Source organism: Salmo salar, chromosome ssa17 (genome assembly GCF_905237065.1).
Source record: "Salmo salar chromosome ssa17, Ssal_v3.1, whole genome shotgun sequence".
NCBI lineage: Eukaryota > Metazoa > Chordata > Actinopteri > Salmoniformes > Salmonidae > Salmo > Salmo salar.
In genome coordinates this window covers 35,408,858-35,433,814 of record NC_059458.1, presented here as the reverse complement: position 1 = coordinate 35,433,814, position 24,957 = coordinate 35,408,858, and the positions used below count along the sequence as shown (strand labels likewise).

Sequence of the window (24,957 nt, the reverse complement as noted above, 5' to 3'; positions counted from 1 at the left end):
TCACCAAATTATATTTTGAAAGAGGAAGAAAAATATTTTAAGCATATGTTTTCTTTTCAGTCTCCATTTCCACTGAATGATAACTGTAAGGATTTCTTTCCTAATAATAATAATATTAATAATCATAATTATAATAATGTAAAATTAACACATTTACAGAAAGACTGGTGTGAAGGCAATAAAATCTTTTCAGTCTGGAAAAACACCAGGGCTTGACGGTATACCAGTAGAGGGATATCAGACCTTTTTTGATGTACTCAAAGATCCATTAATAGCATGTTTTAATTACTTTTATACAAATGGTAGAATTTCAGGTACTCAACAAGAAGGTCGGATTTCATTACTACTAAAACAGGACCCAGGTGGTAAGTATAAAGATCCAGTCCATTTAAAAAACTGGAGGCCTCTAACACTTCACATCTGTGATGTGAAAATCCTGGCGAAATGCATAGCATAGAATAAAAAAGATGATATATTGGAGATAATATACAACAATTACTTGAAACAATTGAACATTATGAAATGTTGAAGATACCAGGTCTGGTCTTCATAGCAGATTTTGAAAAGGTGTTTGATAAAGTATGATTCGAATTTATATATAAATGCGTGGAATACTTTAATTTTGGTGAATCTCTTATACAATGGGTTAAAGTTATGTACAGCAACCCCAGATGTAAAATAGTAAACAATGGTTACTTCTCAGAAAGTATTGAGCTTTTAAGAGGAGTAAAACAAGGCTGTCCGTTGTCTCCATATCTATTTATTATGGCCATTGAAATGCTATCTATTACAATTACATCAAACAAGAACATCAAGGTGTTAGAAATCCATAGGATAAAAACAAAAGTGTCAATGTATGCTGATGACTCTAGTTTTTTCTTAAGTATGCAATCTGGATCCCTGCACAGTCTCATTGAATATCTTGATCACTTTTCTAGCGCCTCAGGTTTAAAACATAATTATGACAAGTGTACCATATTACGTATTGGATCGTTAAAAAAATAGTGTTGACACTACCTTGTAGTTTACTAATAAAATGGGTGGATGGTGAAGTAGACATACTTGGTATTCACATCTCAAAAAATATAAATTCATTTAACACAATTAATTTCAATAGAAAGTTAGCAAAAATGTATACGATTCTGCAACCATGGAGAGGTAAATACTTGTCTATTTATGGAAAAATTACATTGATTAACTCTTTGGTCCTATCACAGTTTACTTACTTACTAATAGCATTGCCTACTCCAGATGATTTGTTTTTAAAATCATATGAGCAAAAAATATTTCATTTTATTTGGAATGCTAAGCCAGACAAAATTAAACATGCCTATTTATATAATGAATATGAGTTTGGTGGGATAAAATGATTAAATATTAAAGCTTTAAATCTCTCACTAAAAGCTTCACTCATACATAAGTTATACTTAAACACAAATTGGTTTTCCAGTAGATTAAGAAACTCATCCTTTGTTCAAAAATTGCTTTTTTGCCTTCATACAGATTACAACTTCTCATTTCCAACTAATTGAAAATGAAATTTTGTTTAAAGTATTGCCCTTTCTTAATCAAGCCATACAAAGCTGGCTACAATTTCAGTTTTGTCCTCCAGAAAAGATAGAACAAATATTACAACAAATGTAATGGTTAAACTCAAATATATTGATGAATAAAAAAACATTCTTTATGGAAAAAATGTTTTAAACGGTATTATATTTATTAATGATATTATGAATAGAAAGTGAGGAGTTATGTCACATATGCAGTTGTCGAAAATATATGGGAATATCTTCTCAATCCAAACTTAGAACCAACTGATTTCAGCACTACCACAAAAATAGAGGAGGCAAGTGGAAAAGGGAGAAAGTAGGGAACTTGTTTGCCTGCCATATATTAAAGATACAAATTGTCTGAAAGGAATTGGTATAAATAGAAAAATTTACCAGCTTCATCTGAGGACAAAAATGATGACAGCTGAGCCATACAGGTTGCAAAATAAATGTGAGGAAATGTTCGATGTACCAATTCCATGGCACATGGTTTATGAACTGGTACAAAAAACTACACTTGACTCAACACTTAGTTTTTCAATTTAAATGATTATATAAAAGTCTTGCCACCAACAGAATGCCATATATATGGGGCATACAACAATCTCACCTCTGTAGATTTTTTTGCGAAGAGACAGAATCAATAGATCACTTATTCTGGTATTGTAGTTTATGTAGTTTGTTTCTAGTCACAGGTTCAGGAATGGTTAAAAAATCACAACATGCACTTAAAATGAACCTTACAAATAGCAGTGTTGGGCGATCTGGAAAGCCATAGCCAATCAATAAATAATACAATAATACTCATAGGAAAGGTTTTCATCTTTAGCTCACAATCTGTGGATATTATACGTTTGGAAAGATTCAAACATTTTGTAAAACATCACAGCACAATTGAAAAATATATGGCACATAGAAACCAAACAAGGGCAGTCTATGGTGATGGGTGGGATGGGCTGAGAGTGGCTGAAGGTTGGGATTAAAGACTTTGTTTGGTAATGTATTGTTATATATAAAAGTACCATGTATGTAAAATGTATTGGTAAAATGTATGTATATGTAGCAAAAAAGTTGTACAAAAAAAGAGGACAAATAGGGGTTTAAAAATAAATAATTATGGAAATTATTTGAATATGGCTTATTGAGAGGTCAATAAGAAAAAACATTGCAATGAAACATTGTTTTTATTCAAATTAATTCTAGCCATAGCTCTAGTTTTCCTCATCTTCAGGTTCACCCTCTCCAACTGAACAGGACATCAGTAGGTTAAGTCCATGCACACAGATATGCAGCCTCGCCTCCTAAAGTGCCATCGTACAAAAAACTATGAAAAGAAAGTACATTTTCTTATAAATATAACTTTGCACTGTTCGTCTCCGAGCATGGTCTAGGCCTATAGTATAGTCTATGGATCATGTTGGAAGAGAGAAGAAACCTCTGGGAGGAGGGCCGGCGGGATCCACCCCAACGACACTAGCCACAGTCCTATCTCACACACCTCTCCGCTCACGCTGCTCAGGACAGGCAGGGCCATGACAATACCAGTAAAAAGAACAGACCTAGGTCCTCTGAGAAATAGACTGATTGTTTATCTTATAGGTGGTGAGTGGTGACTCGGCCTAGTTGGAAGGTATAAATATATCATTGTGTGACTTGTATGTTGTATTTGCAGCTGACGTATCCAGTAGGTTGTATAAATCTGGTGTGTGCTTTTACTAGTTGTCCATCTGAGTTTCTACTCTGTTCGTTCAGAACTTAACAATCCTTTTATTGAGACCACACTTTGCACACTTGATATTGCACACCCAGCAGAGAATCAGGGAGGAAGGGCATCATGACATATAATAAGCAACTAATTCTCAAACCCTGAGCAAGGTGACATTTGATTGATTGCAAATTACATGACACTCCCTGAACTAAATTAAAAAATACTAAACCCTCCCCTTGACTGAAATCTAAAAAGAATGACACTCCCTCATTTTCCTCCAGGGAACAATTGTGTAAATTTCACCTCTCCCTAAGTGACTTTTGTTTAATGATATACATACTTTGAAACTACTACATATGTTTATTAAATTGTCTTTTAAAACTAGATGTACTATTTTCGTCCTTGATGATGAAGAATGTGTTTGGATAACTGCATGGAACTTGATTGATCCACTAATGACAAAATACATATTCTACATTCTACTGCTCAGCCTATGGGTTATCTATACAGAAAATGTGTTTGTTTAATTGATAGCATGCAAAATAATTGAAATGTCTATGTATCTACTCAATACATGTCACTACACCTCTACATGCCAATTAGCTAGCCCCCAGTATGTTCTACAATGCATACAAATAATGTTTTGCAGTATAAAGGACATTTTTCATATTTAAATAAATGTGAAATAAAACTAATGTATTTGTAATTTTTTTATTTTATTTGTTTAGTGTTTTCTATGGTGCCAAAGTCCAGGGACAAAATTACTACCACATTTCAAGTATGATCCACTTACTATTGGGGAATGGAACCAGAAAGGAAGCTTGTGTTACCCTTTCCATGCCCCATTGTTCAGAGTGGAAGAGCTGTGAACTCACCTGTGATGGTCCACATCTACTACAACCTTTCCTATTGTGTTAGTAAACACCACAGCATTTTTGGAAGCCATTGTTCAAAATGTGTTCATACACTCCGTAACAATGGGAGGGGATGTGGCATGCACAGAGGAGGACCAGGAGGTTGATCTCAGACTTCTATTAAGAACTGGGATCCTATCCAGAGTTGACAGATTGACAGTGAGTACAAACCCAGCCTGCCTCTCTCCTTCCACACTGAGTATAAACCTACAGTCACTGGGTCCTGATTGTGACAGTGGATCCCAATTTGCACTGCAGGATCGAAAGTTGGTATCAGTGAAGCTGGAAGACTGCAGTCAAACACTGGAGCTGAATGTCATCATTAAAGATGAAGAAGAGGAGAACATTGGTAGAACCAGGTTCTAGCTATAAATGCTATTCATAAATTAAACCTCCATAAGTTATGACCCAGTCTATTGCTGTGTTGAATTATGACATTACACATCACTGAAGAACTTCCAACTGCACAAATGTAGTTATGAAAGTTCAATCAGTAAGGCTGGTCTGAATGGATCGTCACTTCATTCATCTAGTAAACTCTATGGTGCAGTTCTGTGGACATAGATTAAGCCTAATCCTAGAATAAATTGCACTTTTAAACTGTACTAACTGAAATGTATTTTCTCAGACATGGTTTAAAATAGTCTCAGACTTGTACTAGTCTAGATTTTAAATCAGGATGATTTAATCTAGATCTCAGCAGTGGGGAACCATGAGGGCCTTCAGAGAAGGCTAAGGCTTGATAAAAATGTATATATTTTTTTAAATAAAATTTCGTTTTACTTTGTATTTCATCATTACAATTTTTTTAATTTGTATTTCGTTTTAACAATAATTGTAAAAAAAAATCTGATTTCATCTCTTCAGTTGTTGTTGGAAAGAGAAGGGTTAACACTGAAGAGAAAAAAATATCCAATCAGAATTTTCTTTGGTGGTCTCTGGGTAGAAAAATCTAGCTAGCTCAGCCAGCCATAAGCAAGAGTCTTTGGTAACAGCATATATAGATTGTGTCTGAAAGTGGGCGTGTTGACTGAAGTGGGAGGATCAACAGAGGTGGGTGTATGGAAAGTGAATCAGCTAATTGAGAAGATTTGTTGCCACTCAAGACCGTTTTGTGTGGCTGATTTGATTGTTGCACAACCAGTTGATTGTTTGACAACTGTAGCATTTTATCTAAGCAAAACCCTAACCTTTTTCCTAACCTTAACCTCATTATCCTAACCTGCCACGTTAATTATCCTAACCATTTTCCTAATCTTAACTTCATTCTCCAAACTGGCCATGTGAATTATCCCAACCTGCTAGGTTAGTTCTCTTAACCGGCTATGTAAACATTAAGCTGACCAGCATGCACCTGGGTATGGCTGGTCTGAACAATAATGGAGTGCTGATGTTAAAATTCCACCTTTCCAGAAACAAGTCTCTCACCGTTGTCGCTTGTTATAGACCCCCTTCAGCCCCCAGCTGTGCCCTGGACACCATATGTGAATTGATTGCCCCTCATCTATCTTCAGAGTTCGTACTGTTAGGTGACCTAAACTGGGACATGCTTAACACCCCGGCCGTCCTACAATCTAAACTAGATGCCCTCAATCTCACACAAATTATCAAGGAACCTACCAGTTGCAACCCTAAATCCGAAACCATGGGCACCCTCTTAGGTATCATCCTGACCATTTTGCCCTCTAAATACACCTCTACTGTCTTCAATCAGGGTCTCTGCGATCATTGCCTCATTGCCTGCGTGCGTAATGGGTCCGCGGTTAAACGACCACCTCTCATCACTGTCAAACGCTCCCTAAAACACTTCAGCGAGCAGGCCTTTCTAATCGACCTGGCCCGGGTGTCCTGGAAGGACATTGACCTCATCCCGTCAGTAGAGGATGCCTGGTTGCTCTTTAAAAGTGCTTTCCTATCCATCTTAAATAAGCATGCGCCATTCACAAAATGTAAAACTAAGAACAGATATAACCCTTGGTTCACCCCAGACTTGACTGCCCTTGACCAGCACAAAAACATCCTGTGGCGTTCTGCACTAGCATCGAATAGCCACCGTGATATGCAACCTTTCAGGAAAGTCAGGAACCAATATACTCAATCAGTTAGGAAAGCTAAGGCTAGCTTTTTCAAACAGAAATGTTATTAATTTTATTATGAACGCATTAGATTGACAGTAACAGTAGTCAGATTAGGCTACAGGTAAAACAAATGTTAAAAAACACTGGCTGTTGTTGACAACCATATTCAGTTAATATTCATATTATTCATATTTAATTCAGTGATTGAAATTATGAGCCCATCCCTCAGTAGCCTATTCCAGCAGGTAATTGAGAAATTGCCTCGCTTTCATGTTGAATAAATTCGTCTGGAAATTTGAAGTAAGCAAGCTGCTAAATCGTTCAGTTTACATCTTGCCTACATCTTGTCTAGGCTACTGTAGACTATCTGAAATGATATGTAGGTCTATCAGGCTACCTGCCTTTATCCAAGCAAACTATGTCAAAATGTAATTAGAAACATAAACCCAGATTTTAGTCTGTTGCCTATGTCTTTTGAAATGACAAGTCAATCTCGCAAATAGGTCATTTATAACGGCTGTAGTCTTACAATCTGGCACATAATAACTGCACAATTTCCATAAATTAGCCTAACATTCTTTTTTTTTTTTTATGTTCATCCAAATGTTTCTTGCTCAGAGATTTCGAGATCCTCTGCCAGCTTTCATCTCTCAAACTCTCCTGTCGGATTTAGCTATAGTTATGCACATGCGCAAAGGGTATTTATTTACAATAATAAACCCGATTCAAGCCCTGAATGCTGATTGGCTGAAAGCCGTAATATATCAGACCATATACAAGGGGTATGATAAAACATTACTTTTTACTATTCTAATTACGTTGGTAACGAGTTTATAATAGCAATAAGGCACCCCTGGGGTTTGTGGCATATGGCCAGGCACTCCGCGTTGCGTTGTGTATTGAACATCCCTTAGCCGTGGTGTGTTGCCCATATACCATACCCCCTTGTGCCTTATTGCTTCATCAAGTCGACATTCATTGATAGAAAATGATCTGGTGAGTTTAATAAAGGTGTTATGTAAAGGTCGTACAAAATGTGTTATATCTGGAGTTTCCTCGGACAATGAGGTTCATCTTCTTATGCAGAAGATTCCTGGAGTGTTTGGAGCACTAAACCGTGTGTAGATGGAAAGAAGGAGGAAATTCAATCGTTTTTACTGATGTTGGAAGAAGAGTATCAACCTACTAATCTTTTTGGTATTTATTAGGATCCCCATTAGCCGCTGCAAAAGCGTCAGAATTGTTCACTTCTTTCATTAACTTCTCAAACCCCGGCTTGGTCTGATTCCCAAGCGTTCTCGCAAGTCTCGCGTTGTTGCGTCTCTTGGTTTAGGAACTTTGTGGCTGTTGTGGGAGAACAGGAAGTTCCGGTCAGGCGCGCATCATTCTTCATAACAAAGAAAGTGCCAGAATTGTGCAGTAGAGTCGATTACTTTTGTCTCCGTTTCAAATTCATTGTTACAGGTATGTAATAGCACGTTTAAACTTTCTAATATCGAAAGAACATGTCATAAAAAACGTTAAGGTATTATCACGTTTAATTAAGGTTTTATGTTCTATTTTTGTGTCAAACTGAGTGAGTGAGGAACGTGATAAAAAATAATGTTCAATTTACATAACGTTAGCTAGTTAGAGACTTTCGGTTTGCCTGAGTGGATGTACATCATTTCGTCAAGGTAATTTAATAAAGAATCAATTTATTTGAGATTTCGGAGTTTGTTTTACATGTCGTTTTGTGTAAAATTCACGAGCTGGGAAAATGGCGGTGCCCACTCTGTCTGCGTCAAAGAGAGGCAATTTTACGGTTTCACTACTGTTTTGAAGCTGAATGTAATGATGATCAGTTTTCTACATGTGTAGTAATATTCAGACACATTCAGTTTCCATCTTTATCTATAATTGTTACTGGTGTGAACGGGAAATACAATTGGTCTTTGAGTGAAATAATACAGTGAAGAGAAGATTATTCGGGAGAATCAAATGTGTCACATGCCGAATACAACAAGCGTTGACCTTATGGGGGTCAATGCAAATAGTTCTGGCAGCCATTTGATTAATTGTTCAGCAGTGTTATGGCTTAGGGGTAAAAGCTGTTAAGGAGCCTTTTTGACCTAGACTTGACGCTCTGGTACCGCTTGCCGTAAAATGGTACATAGTGCTGCCTAAAACAAACTGCAACCTTGTACTAAATGGTTTTTGTCATTTATGTGAATTTGGGAAATCTACTATAGATTAAGTGCACTTACGTTGTGTAGTCTAATTTATAGTGTGTACTTGTCAAATGTCCGTTAGTGTTTTGCTGTCAATGCTTAGCTACCTGACATGTTGAAATTAGATAATTGAACAAGAAAAAAAATATATATTTTTAGAGAATATAGAATGTACCTGAACTGCCAAGACATTTAACTTTTGTGTCCGTTTTGTCTTTATTACTACAGGCCGACTGAGATTAAGTCTGAGACCGGTAACATCAACAGTGAGGACAAACCCAGGCTGCCTCTCTCCTTCCACACTGAGTCCAAACCTAAAACCTACAGTCACTGGGTGGGTCCTAATTGTGACAGTGGAGCCCAGTTCGCACTGCAGGATCCAGAGATGGCATCAGTGAAGCTGGAAGACTGCAGTCAAACACTGGAGCTGAATGTCAACATTAAAGATGAAGAGGAGGAGAAGATTGGGACATCTGTTTCTCATGGTAAGAGCAGGTTCTATCTAACTAAGTTTGTGTTATTCATTCCAACTTCCCACTGTGTATGAAAAGTTGCAGTAGAACTGTTTCATGATGAACTGTTTCATTGAGAAGGTAGATGTCTGTCCTGTGTAGCTCAGTTGGTAGATCATGGTCCTCTCATCGCCAGGGTTGTGGGTTCGATTCCCATGGGGGACCAGTATGAAAAAAGTATTAATGTATGCACTCATTACTGTAAGTTGCTCTGGATATGAGCGTCTGCTAAATGACTAATGTAAATTTTCAGTACGTTAGGAGATAAAGAACATTGTTTTCTTCATTACATCTTTCACATTATTATGTAGTTTACAGTAGTCCCCAGTCACGTGGTGTTTGTTACAAGAACACAACGAGAAGAGACCAGAGCCTTGTGAGTCAATCACTGTTGTGCAGCATGCGCCAGGTGATCTAATTACAGTATGGAATTCACAACTAAATGTTTGCCAGCTAGATATCTTACATCTGTTAAGTTCACAGTCTACAATGTGTTAAATGGTTTGCTAATTTAGTAGCTAGTTAGCTACCTAGCTAAGTGGTTAGCTTCTTCTAAAATCAAGCATTCGCTTGGTAACAGCAGAGAATGCCCTCCTGGATCAAGAGCCCTGCAGGCTAATATTCGTTTCGGGGTGCAGCAAACTGAGTAGTGTTTTTCAGTTACCTGTATATTTGTATAGTTTGTCAGAAACTACACAAAATGTTTGCAATGCGCTCATTAGCATTTAGTATTCTCTATGAGGATTCCTTAGTACTTGTTAGCATTTTGATAGCATTCTGCTAAGTGACTTTTTAAACAGCTGTAGTCAACTTGTGTTCTAGGTAATAGATAAAGCACCTCGCGTTCATAAATTTGCCCGTTTAGATAATTTTTCATAATGAAACTTACCGGTACTAGTTTCCCAAAACAGTGGTCTGAGCCAGTAACGTGTGACAAACAATGGCTATAAAATATATTTTGATTTAACACTTTTCTTTTTGGTTACTACATGATTCCATATCTGTTATTTCATAGTTTGTCTTCACTATTATTCTACAATGTAGAAAATATTAAAAATAAAGAAACCCTCGAATGAGTAGGTGTTCTGAAACTTTTTACCGGTAGTGTATATCTGCAGAAATAAGACCGATCCTGCTTGTGTTGCCTGTTTGTTTTTAATAGCCTACTGATTCCGTGAGCACAAAGCCTCACGCAACATGTCGGATAAACAATTTTAAAAATTCAGCTGTTTTTTTAATCTTTGCTATGCTGTAATAAAGGCTTAACCAAACGTTTCAACAGACTCAGTTATGCTTATAATTTATTTGGTGTTGTTTACGTTGTTCCAAATAGTCAGAACATTTTTCCTGTAATCTAACAGCACCTATTTGGCACACATAATATGCACACAGCGCTTGCTTGGATGGGTTATTTACAGATGGGCTATGTACAGCTGCAGCGATCGGTTAGCTGCTCAGATAGCTGATGTTTAAAGTTAGTGAGGAAAATTATAAGTCTCCAGCTTCAGCAAAAATTATATATATATATATTTATTTTTTTAATTATTATTTTTATTTTTTGTTAATTATTCTATTTATTTTTTTGCAATTCGTTCCAGTCATTGAAAGTATTCCACAGAGAGGCTGGCCAGTTTTGACTCAATGTTGACTCAAGCTTCCCACAGTTGTAAAGTTTGATGGATGTCCTTTGGGTGGTGGACTGTTCTTGATACATATGGGAAAATTTTAAGCATGAAAAACCCAGCAGCATTACAGTTGTAGACACAAACCGGTGCACCTGGCACCTACAATCATACCCTGTTCAAAGGCATTTAAATCTGTTTTCTGTAAGTCACTCTGGATAAGAGCGTCTGCTAAATGACTAAAATGTTTAAAAAAAAAAAAAAAAATCTTTCTTTAACCCGTCTCCTTCCCTTCATGTACACCAATATGAAGTGGATTTAACAAGTGACATCAATAAGGGATCATAGCTGTCACCTGGTCAGTCTGTCATGGAAAGAGCAGGTGTTCATAATATTTGTACCACTGACTTTTTTCTTCTGATGTTGTTCACACAGGTCACGTTGAGACATTCTCTACATCCAGAGAGCAACTGCAGGATGATCACAGAGCTAAGAGGTCTCACCACTGCCCACATTGTGAGGAGATTTTCCCATTTCTATCAAAGCTAAAAATACACCTAAAAATACACACAGGAGAGAATCTGTATTCCTGTACTGACTGTGGGAAAAGATTCACAACATCACATTCTCTGACAGTTCATCAGAGAGTGCACACAGGAGAGAAGCCCTACTCCTGCTCTGACTGTGGGGGGAGATTCTCTCAAATGAGCAGTTTAAAAAAACACCAACATATACACACAGGAGAGAAGCCTTACTTCTGCTCTGACTGTGGAAAGAATTTCTCCCTATTGGATTCCTTAAAAGCACATGCACGAATACATACAGGAGAGAAGCCTTACTCTTGCTCTGACTGTGGGAAGAGGTTCTCTCAACGGAGCAACTTAAAAATACACCAACGTTTACATACAGGAGAAAAGCCTTATTCCTGCTCGGACTGTGAAAAGAGTTTCTCCCAATTGGATAAGTTAAATAGTCACCAGCGAATACATACAGGAGAGAAGCCTTACTTCTGCTCTGACTGTGGGACTTGTTTCAGCCAAATTGATACATTAAAATGTCACCAGCGTATACATACAGGAGAGAAGCCTTACTCTTGCTCTGACTGTGGGCAGAGTTTCTCTCAACACAGCAGCTTAAAGAAACACCAACGAATACACACAGGAGAGAAGCCTTACTCCTGCTCTGAATGTGGGACGAGTTTCTCTCTACAGGACAGCTTGAAATCACACCAACGTATACACACAGGAGAGAAGCCTTACTTCTGCTCTGACTGTGGAAAGAATTTCTCTCGACACAGCAGCTTAAAGAAACACCAATGTATACACACAGGAGAGAAGCCTTACTCCTGCTTTGAATGTGGAAAGAGTTTTACAACATCAAGTGCTCTGACAGTTCATCAGAGAGTGCACACAGGAGAGAAGCCATACTCCTGCTCTGACTGTGGGGGAAGTTACTCTCGACTGGGAAACTTAGAAACACACCATCGTACACATACGGGAGAGAAGCCTTACTCTTGTTCTGACTGTGGTAAATGTTTCACAACATCAAGTGCTCTAACAGTTCATCAGAAAACACACACAGGAGAGAACCACACCAACAGATACACACAAGCCAAGACTTTTGCATATTAAAATCTTACGTTTTCGGGGGATTGACAATGGACCCGTTTTAAAGTATCCTTTTTTGGTAACAGTTCTCTCAGACCAGCTAAGATTAAAGTCACTCCATCACTTAATTCTCATTAAAGAAGTGGTAAGTGAATTGGATCAAATGAAGAAAGTGTGGAACACTACTGTAATCCTATTGTTTCTCACTGTGAGAGAACTGTGCAGAGGAAAAGGAGCATTACAGAATGTTAGCCTCTCTTTACTGATCAGTGTGCAGCTTGTCAGTTTTGGTGTGTTTTGTTAGCGTCTACTGCAAAGATATTGAGATGACCTTGGCCCTTAGTGTTGAATATCCTCTTAGGTTTCTCTTGTTGAAACAATGGAGTCTGATGGTTGACTGTGTAGTACTGCTTCCCTCTGTAGTTTTCTGTGTGAATGAGCAAGTAGACACAGCATGTGTGTGATGATCAGTTTTCAGCATATATATATATATATATATACAAAGAATGTCAATAGAAAAACAAGTAAAAATAAATTAAATGCAGCTACTTTGCTGTTATTCTACTAACACGGTTTCACATGACTGTTAGCCGTAGTTGGCTAGCTAGCGATCAAGCAAGTGATAACAAACGACTTGGTCGCATCCATAGATACAGAATAATAATACTTTGACTGGATCGAGTCTCTGGCAACCTATCCAATAGAATGAACGGACATCTTTTCTCAGACAGTCAAAATCATGAATCAGTGTGATTTTTATGGATATATACAAAGAAATGTTGATAGAAAAACAGGTACAACGACATGAAATGCAGCTAGTTTGCTGTGTTACCAGCGTCAGTTTGAAATGATTGTGTTTGCTGTGTAGATGGCTAGCTTCTCTGAACAGTATCCTGACCAGAGAGCACATTTTCTATGCCATGTGAAATCCAAAACAGCTTAAACAAATGCAGATGCAGCTACTTTGCTGTTATTCCAGCTGCACTGTTTGACCTGTTTTAAAAAAAAAAATTAATTGGGTAACCCATTGTATAAAAGCAAATGTTCACTAGAGGTTGTGGACAACTTTTTTTTTTTTTTTGCATGGCTGTGCTGATCTACGGTACTCTTACCTATGACCGCAGCACAGCCGTGCTAAAAAATTGTTTTAGTATAGTCTGTGATGTGCCATCTGTAAATACGAATACATTTGTTTAAATTACGAGCCTAGTTGGTACTTCTGCATAAGTGTTGCTCTCCACTTTTCTGGAGGACCGAGTTTGAAATCAGTGGAATTAGAGTATGTTAGCTAAGGAGATGGAGAAAACCCATGTCTCTGGATTACATCTTCAAACTAAGGGCAAACAAGGCATCTGTGACAGGGAGACGCATCCATCCATCCATGATGAATACGGGTAAGATAATGTAGCTAGCTAGACTTTCAGATATTACACGTTTCTAATTTTGACAGTGGTTTCATTTCAAGCTAAAGTGTACTGTTAGCTATGTAGCTAACGTTAGCTGGCTGGCTCGCTAGCTTACATTACATGTATGATCTTATTATTTGTATCTCAGAGCCATTTGCTTTGCTAGTTATAGCCTAATGTTAGCTAGCTAACATTAAACCTGGTTGGTTAGCTACCTGCAGATTCATGCAGGGTAGTAACGTCATGAGTTGGGATTATGGTTAATTGTTTACCTAGCTAGCTACATGTCTTAACAAAAGACTCCACTATGCAAGTAACTATTTCAGTTGCATTTGTAAATTCAGTCTGAGTATGCCGGAGCGCAGAATAACTGATGAATTTATGAACGCTCAACACCAGTTGAATATGGCCAGAGTCAGTAAACATCTGCAAAAAAGCGTAAATAAATTGTTGCCTACAGCACAGTTAGTCACCAACGATCTGGATAACATGACAACAGCCTAACCAGCTAGGGCGAGTAAAATGGTCAGTTGGGTGTCCTCTCATTTGTGTCTGGAAGTAGCTCGCAAGCAAGCCAATGTTAGCCATTTAGCTGTGGGGCTAAAGCTTAAGAGGGTGTGAACGATGCTGAATGGGCAAAGAAGAGCTCTCCAGTAGGTACCAAAATATTCAAAGTCCATTTTCTCAAAAGTGAGGTTACAAGTATCAAGTTAATGGCCGATCTAGCCAAACTAAGATATTGGGGGAGAAGGACCTTTGTCAGGGAGGTGACCAAGAACCCAATGGTCACTCTGACAGACCTCCAGAGTTCCTCTGTGGAGATGGGAGAACCTTCCAGAAGGACAACCATCTCTGCAGCACTCCACCAATCGGCACGTGACATCCCGCTTGGAGTTTGCCAAAAGGCACCTAAAGGACTCTCAGACCATGACAAACAAGATTCTCTGGTCAGAAGAAACCAAGATTGAACTCTTTGGCCTGAATGCCAAGCTTCATATATATATATTTATTTATTTATTTGGGGTTTTTTGCAAACATTTCTAAAGACCCGTTTTTGCTTTGTCATTATGGGGTATTGTGTGTAGATTATGTAACGTAACAAAATGTGGAAAAAGTCAAGGTGTCTGAATACTTTCCGTGTGTGTGTGTGTGTGTGTGATGTGGTAGCCTATTTCTTTCAGTTAATAAAGTCAACACAGTATTAAGATTATTAATAATGGGTTATGCATAATAAGCTAATAACTTATAGCCTCTGTCTCTTGTGCAATACGCACCTGTGCTCCGCTGGCCTCTCCTTAAACCCTCCTTAGCTCTTGGACTCGCATTTCTTCTACTAACAGACTATTGGAAGAGAGAAGAAAGCTCTTTTTTTGCTGAATATTAATTACAGCAGCCAATCGAACTCATGGGTAGTTTTAAAGAGGGAACGCTCAATGGTGGTAGAATATATAGCAGTTATTGATTCAGACCCATAACCATTCAATCTTCGTGAAGAGAAAGCCGTCTGCATCTTATTGTAGTCCTATATTATATTGTAGTCCTATATTATTCAAGCATGTCATTACAATAATAAAGATGAGGACAACAGGACTTATTTAACTGTTGAAAGTCAGGAAGGAATGAAGCAACCATAGAAAAAGGAGGTAGGCTAATAACATGAGGGGAAATATTATGAATCCATATGCATCTACCTACTAATTATACAAATGTAAAATAGTCCCTAGTATATTTCAAAATGATTATCACATTTGCTAGCTTATAATTGTAACTTTGTAGGCCGCATGTCCTGCACCAGATTGGCATGTTCTCTCCACAGTTCATGGAATGAAAGAGGTGAGTAATTCCAGTCCAGATAATACAATATAATACAGTCCACACTCAAAGATTAGCCTACTGGAGCTAGTTTCATGTATTTACCCAAAAGAGCATGGGCTTTTATGTTTTTCTGTGTGTAATGTGCGGTAGCCTATGTATTGGATAATGGCACAATCATTTGGGGCCCACCCCAACGACACTAACCACAGTCCTATCTCACACACCTCACGCTGCTCTGGACTCAGTCAGGGCCATAACAATACCAGTAAGAGGAACAGACTTAGGTCATCTTATCAATACAGACTGATTATCTCTGTGAGTGGTGACTCGGCCTAGTTGGAAGGTATAATAATGTACTTGTATGTTGTATTTTCATCTGAAGCATCCAGCGGGTTGAATAAATCTGGTTTGTGCTTTTACTAGTTGTCCGTCTGTTTATACTCTGTTCGTTCAGAACTTAACAATCGTTTCATTGAGACTACACTTGGTACACTTGATATTGCTCACCCAGCAGAGAATCAGGGATGAGGCATCATGATATAATAAGCAACTAATTCTCAAACCCTGAGAAATATGACATTTAATTGATTCCAAATGACATGACCCTCCCCTGAAATAAATGTACAAATTACTAAACCCTCATTTTTCTCCAGGTAACATTTGTCAATTTCGATCTCTCCCTAAGCGAATTTTGTTTTAATGATACTTTGAAACTCTTTTATTAAATTGTCTTTTAAAACTAGATGTATTATTTTTGTCATTGATGAATAATGTATTTGGATAACGGCATTGAACTTGATTGATCCGCTAATGACAAATTCATATTCTACATTCATTTGTGCTGCTCAGTCAATGGGTTATCTATACAGAAAATGTTTTTGTTTAATTCATAGCATGCTAAATCATATAAATGTCTATCTACCCAATGCATGTCACTACACCTCTACATGCCAATTAGCTAGCCTCCTTTCATATTTAAATAAAAGTGAAATAAAACAAAACAAATTCAAATCATTTAAAAGTTTTCTATGGTGCAAAAGTCCAGAGACGAAATGAATACCACAATTCAAGTATGACCCACTTACTATTGGGGAATGGAACCAGAGAGGAAGCTTGTGTTACCCTTTCCATGTCCCATTGTTCAGAGTGGAAGAGCTGTGAACTCACCTGTGATGGCCCACATCTACCACAACCTTTCCTATTGTGTTCGTAAGCACCACAGCATTTTAGGAAGCCATTTATCAAAATATGTTCATGCATACAGTACAATGAGAGGGGGTGGAATGCACAGAGGAGGACCAGGAGGTTGAGCTCAGACCTCTATTTTGGATTAGCATCCTATCCAGAGTTTCCAGATTACCACTGAGTACAAACCCAGACTGCCTTTCTCCTTCCACACTGAGTACAAACCTACAGTCACTGGGTCCTGATTGTGACAGTGGAGCCCAGTTTGCACTGCAGGATCCAGAGATGGCATCACTGAAGCTGGAAGACTGTAATCAAACACTGGAGCTGAATGTCATCATTAAAGATGAAGAAGAGGAGAAGATGGGAAATCTGTTATTCATGGTAAAACCAGGTTCTAGCTATAAATTATCTTCATAAATTTGACCTCCATAAGTTATGACACAGTCTATTGCTGTGTTGAATTATGACATTACACATCACAGAAGAACTTCCAACTGCACAAATGTAGTTATGAAAGTTCAATCAGTAAGGCTGGTCTGAATGGATCGTCACTTCATTCGTCTAGTAAACTCTATGGTGCAGTTCCCCGGACACAGATTGAGCCTAATCCTTGAATAAATTGCACTTTTAAACTGTACTAACTAAAATGGCTTATCTCAGACACGGTTTAAAATAGTCTCAGACTTGTCCTAGTCTAGATTTTAAAAGTCTGATTTCCAGAAGGATGATTAGAGTTAATCTAAACTCAGCTAAAAAGAAACGTCCCTTTTTCAGGACCTGGACTTTCAAAGATAAAAAATCCAAATAACTTCACAGATCTTCATTGTAAAGGGTTTAAACACTGTTTCCCATGCTTGTGTAATGAGCCATAAACAATTGATGAACATGCACCTGTTTAAGACACTAACAGCTTACAGACTGTAGGCAATTAAGGTCACAGTTATGAAAAATTTAGGACACAAAAGAGGCCTTTCTACTGACTCTGAAAAACACCAAAAGAAAGATCCCCAGGGTCCCTGCTCATCTGCATGAACGTGCCTTAGGCATGCTGCAAGGAGGCATGAGGACTGCCGATGTGGCCAGGGCAATAAATTGCATATCCGTACTGTGAGACGCCTAAGACGGCGCCACAGGGAGACAAGATGAACAGCTGATCGTCCTTGCAGTGGCAGACCACATGTAACATCACACCTGCGGGACAAGTACAGGATGGCAACAACAACTGCCCGAGTTACACCAGGAACGCGCAATCCCTCCATCAATGCTCAGACTGTCCGCAATAGGCTTAGAGAGGTTGGACTGAGGGCTTGTAGGCCTGTTGTAAGGCAGGTCCTCACCAGACATCACCGGCAACAACGTTGCCTATGTGCACAAACCCACCGTCGCTGGACCAGACAGGACTGGCAAAAAGTGCTCTTCACTGACGAGTCGCGGTTTTGTCTCACCAGGGGTGATGGTCGGATTTGCGTTTATCGTCGAGGGACTGAGCGTTACACCGAGGCCTGTACTCTGGAGCGGGATCGATTTGGAGGTGGATGGTCCGTCATGGTCTGGGGCGGTGCGTCACAGCATCATCAGACTGAGCTTGATGTCATTGCAGGCAATCTCAACGCTGTGCATTACAGGAAAGACATCCTCCTTCCTAATGTGGTACCCTTCCTGCAGGCTCATCCTGACATGACCCTCCAGCATGATAATGCCACCAGCCATACTGCTCATTCTGTGCGTGATTTCCTGCAAGACAGGAATGTCAGTGTTCTGCCATGACCAGCGAAGAGCCCGGATCTCAATCCCATTGAGCACATCTGGGACCTGTTGGATTGGAGGGTGAAGACTCGGGCCATTCCCCCCCAGAAATGTCTGGGAACTTGCAGGTGCCTTGGTGGAAGAGTGGGGTAACATCTCACAGCAAGAACTGTGAAATCTGGTGCAGTCCATGAGGAGGAGATGCACTGCAGTACTTAATGCAGCTGGTGGCCACACCAGATACTGACTGTTACTTTTGACCCCCCCTTTGTTCAGGGACACATTATTCCATTTCTGTTAGTCACATGTCTGTGGGACTTGTTCAGTTTATGTCTCAGTTGTTGAATCTTGTTATGTTCATACAAATATTTACACATGTTAAGTTTGCTGAAAATAAACTCAGTTGTACAGTGAGAGGACACTTCTTTTTCTGCTGAGTTTAGATCTAACAGTGGGGAACCATGAGGACCTAGGCTACCTGCCACCCCAAGCTTGCTGATATATCTTTGCTGTAATGTTCAGCCAGCCGGCTTGCCGTTTCGTAGAGCACATCATCATCTGCGTTGGCCAGGGTAGTGGGATGGATGGAGTCAAACGGACTCGATGTTGCCCGCAGGCTTTTAAATCTGTTTGACAGCTGGTGAATAACGATGTCAAGGTTTGCATTAAAGACGTTGACTCTAAAACTACTCTCCCCATCAGACAGTCGCTCGTCCTCGCATAGCTCATCAGAGTGTCTTAAAATGCCTTCTGAGCTCCCCATTTGTCGGCAAGGGTTTTTGCAGTGACTTTGGCCTTCTCAAAATCATGCCGGAATCCGGACAGGACCTCTATAATGTCCTTGAGTAGGCTAACTGCCCTGTGCAGGTCTACGTCTGTGGCCTGTAGCATTTTGGAGACGACGTTCACATTTTCTAAAATTGCTGCAAGGAAGGGGCACTCCGATCTCCGAACAGCCAGAAAGGCTCACAATACGCTTAATCTAGCTTGGCCCAATAACATAACCATGTACGTGGTAGTTTGATTCCAGCCTTGGTTGTAGTGGTGTAATACGACTAGGAAAAACACAGCTTTTTCGTCATCTCTTTGGAATGGGACAGTAGGTTTACACGAGCCTAATAAATAACGTGCCGTTTAACTTTTGGATCCACATTTGTTGCATAATGTCAGTTGGATAGGTAAAAAGGCTGTCTGTCCCACTTCCACCTGTTTCCTCAGCCGCCACAATTCTAGCTCGTCCTGCTCCTCTTCCTCCTCGCCCGGCCTGGGGAAAGCTTGTCCGGCCTGGCTTGTGCTCAGGTTCGTATCCGCCGATACCTGACAACCTGTATCCTCCTCTGTCAAAGTTGCTTCGTCTGGTACGATGGAACTGTCATAACCGTCGTATTGAACAGACCAAAGTGCAGCATGTGCTCATCTTCTTTTATTAGAGTAACGTGAACACTTAAACAAAAATAACAAAATGACACACGACAGTTCAGTAAGGTAACATAGACTATACGGAAAACAACCACCCACAACCCACAGGAAAAAACAGGCTGTCTAAGTATGGCTTCCAATCAGAGACAACGAAAGACACCTGCCTCTGATTGGAAACCATACTCGGCCACACATAGAAAATGAACATAGAAAATGAAAACTAGAACAAATCCCCATGAAACAAACCAACCCCAAAACACACAAAAACAACACCCCCTGCCACGCCCTGACCATACAACAATGACAAATGACCCCTTTTACTGGGCAGGATGTGACAGTACCCCCCCCCCCCCTCCCCCAAAGGTGCAGACCCTGACTGCACCTCAAAACAAAAAACCCCACAAAACAACCCCAAACCTAAAGGGAGGGAAGGGAGTGTGGCCACCGTCAACGACGGTTCCTGTGCTACACCTTCGCCAATCCTCCCACTACGGAGGTGGCTCTGGCTCCGGGCGTAGCTCCCGTTCTGCGCTGCCGACCCCCGCTGGAGGCTCTGGGCTGTAGACCGTTGCTGAAGACTCTGGGCTGCAGACCACCGCTGAAGACTCTGGGCTGCAGACCACCGCTGAAGGCTCTTGGCTGCAGACCACCGCTGAAGGCTCTTGGCTGCAGACCACCGCTGAAGGCTCTGGGCTGAGGAGCATCGCTGGAGGTTCCGCGCTGAAGAGCGTCTCTGTAGGTTCCGGACTGGGGACCTTCACTGCAGGCTCCGTGCCATGGGTCATCACTACTGGTTCCGCGTCATGGATAATCACTGGAGGCTTTGCGCCATGGATCATCACTGGAGGCTCCGGGCCATGGGTTATCACTGGAGGCTTCGTGCCATGGATTAACACTACAGGCTCCGGGCCATGGATCATCACTGGAGGCTTCATGCCATGGATTATTGCTGGAGACGTCGGACCATTGACCATCATTAGAGGCTTCCTTCGGGGCGCTGGAACTGGTCTCACCGGACTGGGGAGACGTACTTCGGACCGTGTGCTCACAGCAGGCACCGGCCTTACCGGGCTATGGTGGCGCACTGGAGGTCTGCTACGTGGGACTGGTATAGGAGGCGCCAGACTAGTTCCACATACCTTCGGGCTAGTGCGGGGAGCAAGAACAGGGCGTACTGGGCTATGGTGGCACACTGGCGGTAGAGTGCGCGGAGCAGGCACAGGGTCCACTGGGTCTTGGAGGCGCACTGGAGGTCTGCAGCGCACGGCCTGCACAACCCGCCCTGGCTGGATACTCAACTCTGCTCGATCACTGCAGGGTGCGGGCACAGTTCGCACCGGCCTTTGTATGCGCCCTGACGACACAGTGCGCGTCACCGCAAAATACGGTGTCTGCTCCATCACTTGCTCCTCATAGTAAGCCCGGGAAGTTGTCTCAGGACTCCATCCTGACTCTTCCCAACTCCCCTTGTGCCCCCCCCAGAGCCTCCTCTCATCACCGCTCTGCTCTTGCTGCCTCCACTTCTTCCGATGGACGGCGATTCCATCCCTTCTGGATCTCCTCCCATGTCCAGGATCCCTTGCCGTCCAATATCTGCTCCCATGTCCATTCCTCCTGCTGCTCCTTCTTACGCTGCTTGGTCCTTCTTTGGTGGGTGGTCCTGTCATAACCGTCGTATTGAACAGACCAAAGCGCAGCGTATAGAGTGCTCATCTTCTTTTATTAGAGTAACGTGAACACTTAAACAAAAAATAACAAAACGACACACGACAGTTCCGTAAGGTAACATAGACTATATGGAAAACAACCACCCACAACCCACAGGAAAAAACAGGCTGCCTAAGTATGGTTTCCAATCAGAGACAACGAAAGACACCTGCCTCTGATTGGAAACCATACTCGGCCACACATAGAAAATGAACATAGGAAATGAAAACTAGAACAAATCCCCATGAAACAAACCAACCCCAAAACACACAAAAACAACACCCCCTGCCACGCCCTGACCATACTACAATGACAAATGACCCCTTTTACTGGTCAGGACGTGACAGGAACAGCTTGGCCTTGGCTCACTTGACCCGCTAAAAGCAGCTGCTGGCGACGATAAACCTACATCCTCTTCTTGTCCCACTACATTGCTTGTGCTAGCAATGGCTGTACTTGAACTGCATTTGAATCTAATTGCATTTGAATCGAACTGCATTTGAATCTAATTTAACACGTTTTGATACCTCCTTTGCGTTCTAATTTTTGGCCTTGCTCTTTTGGGCTCCACTTTTGTGTTGATACATTGCTGATTTTTAAATCCGTAATATTCTATTCTCAACATTCTCTAAAAAAATGTTGCGCCCGTTGTCTCTTGATAGCTAGCTCAACTGTTTCTTTAAACGATGACAGAAACAACAACGCTTTAGAGAGTATTTGCACAATGAATCCAAGAATGCATTTCATTATCTTAACGTGGTATTGAAACTATTGAGTAATATGATTTATTTAGCCAATTATGTAGTGACAAAAAACATTTTGTTGGTGAAACCATCAGTGGGATAATTTATCATATAGCCGACATTAAAGAAAGAGCTTCTCCTCAAATCGTGGGCATGATGGACTCGCGTCAACAATTAATAATTGGCCATGGTAGGGCGGAATTCAAATTACGTTGGGGGCCCGTGGCTCCGTAGATCCGGGCCCGTCACCGGGCTCATGTACACCGCGGGCCCTGGTGCAACCACACCGGCTGAAGCTACACCACTGGGTGGTATACAGAAGATTTGGTAAAATACCAAGTCCATATTAAGGCAAGAACAGCTCAAATAAACCATTTGAATTTTAGTTAGTCCAACATAATGCTTGAGCTTTGCTTTCAGCACCATGGAGTGAATCCTTACCACTGCTACACTTGGCTATCAGCCACCGGAGCCTCGTCTGGCAGTTCATTCGGACTCATTTCCTGCCTTTTTAAAAAGCATAGCTGATATGGCTGACTTGCTTAAACAAATATGGTTTCTACTGACTCCTTGTGGATTTGTTTAAGTCGATAAGAACCGCCTAGTTAAATCAAGGTTAAATAACAATAAAATATGTACAGTGGGGGAAAAAAGTATTTGATCCCCTGCTGATTTTGTACGTTTGCCCACTTACAAAGAAATGATCAGTCTATAATTTTAATAGTAGGTTTATTTGAACAGTGAGAGACAGAATAACAACAACAAAAAATCCAGAAAAACACATGTCAAAAATGTTATAAAATGATTTGCATTTTAATGAGGGAAATAAGTATTTGACCCCTCTGCAAAACATGACTTAGTACTTGGTGGCAAAACCCTTGTTGGCAATTACAGAGGTCAGACGTTTCTTGTAGTTGGCCACCAGGTTTGCACACATCTCAGGAGGGATTTTGTCCCACTCCTCTTTGCAGATCTTCTCCAAGTCATTAAGGTTTCGAGGCTGACATTAGGCAACTCGAACCTTCAGCTCCCTCCACAGATTTTCTATGGGATTAAGGTCTGGAGACTGGCTAGGCAGCTCCAGGACCTTAATGTGCTTCTTCTTGAGCCACTCCTTTGTTGCCTTGGCCGTGTGTTTTGGGTCATTGTCATGCTGGAATACCCATCCACAACCCATTTTCAATGCCCTGGCTGAAGGAAGGAGGTTCTCACCCAAAATTTGACGGTACATGGCCCCGTCCATCGTCCCTTTGAAGCGGTAAAGTTGTCCTGTCCCCTTAGCAGAAAAACACCCCCAAAGCATAATGTTTCCACCTCCATGTTTGACGGTGGAGATGGTGTTCTTGGTCATAGGCAGCTTTCCTCCTCCTCCAAACACAGCGAGTTGAGTTGATGTCAAAGAGCTCCATTTTGGTCTCATCTGACCACAACACTTTCACCAGTTGTCCTCTGAGTCATTCAGATGTTCATTGACAGACTTCAGACGGGTCTGTGTATGTATTCTTGAGCAGGGGGATCTTGCGGGCGCTGCAGGATTTCAGTCCTTCACGGCATAGTGTGTTACCAATTGTTTTCTTGGTGACTATGGTCCCAGCTGCCTTGAGATCATTGACAAGATTCTCCTGTGTAGTTCTGGGCTGATTCCTCACCGTTCTCATGATCATTGCAACTCCAAGAGGTGAGATCTTGCATGGAGCCCCAGGCCAGGGAGATTGACAGTTCTTTTGTGTTTCTTCCATTTGCGAATAATCGCACCAAATGTTGTCACCTTCTCACCAAGCTGCTTGGCGATGGTCTTGTAGCCCATTCCAGCCTTGTACAGGTCTACAATCTTGTCCCTGAAATCCTTGGAGAGCTCTTTGGTCTTGGCCATGGTGGAGTTTGGAATCTGATTGATTGATTGCTTCTGTGGACAGGTGTCTTTTATACAGGTAACAAGCTGAGATTAGGAGCACTCCCTTTAAGAGTGTGCTCCTAATCTCAGCTCGTTACCTGTATAAAAGACACCTGGGAGCCAGAAATCTTTCTGATTGAGAGGGGGTCAAATACTTACTTCCCTCATTAAAATGCTAATCAATTTATAACATTTTTGACATGCGTTTTTCTGGATATTTTTTGTTGTTATTCTGTCTCTCACTGTTCAAATAAACCTACCATTACAATTATAGACTGATCATTTCTTTGTCAGTGGGCAAACGTACAAAATCAGCAGGGGATCAAATACTTTTTCCCCTCACTGTAAATAGCCCACCCAGCTACCTCATCCCCCATACTGTTATACATTTTATTTCTTTTGCTCCTTTGCACCCCAGTATCTCTACTTGCACACTCATCTTCTGCACACTCCAGTGTTTAATTGCTATATTGTAATTATTTCTCCACTATGGCTTATTTATTGCCTTACCTCCCTTATCCTACCTGATTTGCACACACTTTATATATACTTTTTCTATTGTATTATTGACTGCATATTTGTTTATTCCATGTGTAACTGTGTTATTGTTTGTGTCGCATTGCTTTGCTGTATCTTGGCCAGGTCGCAGTTGTAAATGAGAACTTGTTCTCAACTAGTCTACCTGGTTAAATATTTTTTTTAAATAATATAGACATGGGTGATTTTACCACTGTAATCAGATCAACATTATTATGTTATGGTCATTGAATTGATTAGCCCACTAACCACATGTTAAATGTGTAGTGTAGCCTACACTGTGTAGGACTATGAATTGGGC

At 40.7% G+C, this 24,957-nt stretch overlaps 2 protein-coding genes across 2 annotated transcripts in view; both read left to right on the top strand.

The window, feature by feature from the left end:
- Window positions 1-24,957, top strand: part of LOC106575979 (zinc finger protein OZF) — a 154,439-nt gene that overhangs the window by 23,642 nt on the left and 105,840 nt on the right. The window lies entirely within an intron of this gene.
- LOC106574881 (zinc finger protein OZF) lies at window positions 7,619-12,536 on the top strand. Its single transcript, XM_045698567.1, has 3 exons — window positions 7,619-7,714; window positions 8,689-8,945; window positions 11,030-12,536. Exons 2-3 carry the CDS (start codon window positions 8,846-8,848, stop codon window positions 12,223-12,225), a joined length of 1,296 nt encoding a protein of 431 aa, XP_045554523.1. The 5' UTR covers window positions 7,619-7,714; window positions 8,689-8,845; the 3' UTR covers window positions 12,226-12,536.

Excerpts from the sequence above, each read along its gene's own strand:
- LOC106574881 (XM_045698567.1), top strand. The coding sequence starts at position 8,846 with ATGGCATCAGTGAAGCTGGAAGACTGCAGTCAAACACTGGAGCTGAAT. Across the intron at positions 8,946-11,029 it reads TGGGACATCTGTTTCTCATG|GTCACGTTGAGACATTCTCT; the intron begins GTAAGAGCAGGT and ends TTGTTCACACAG.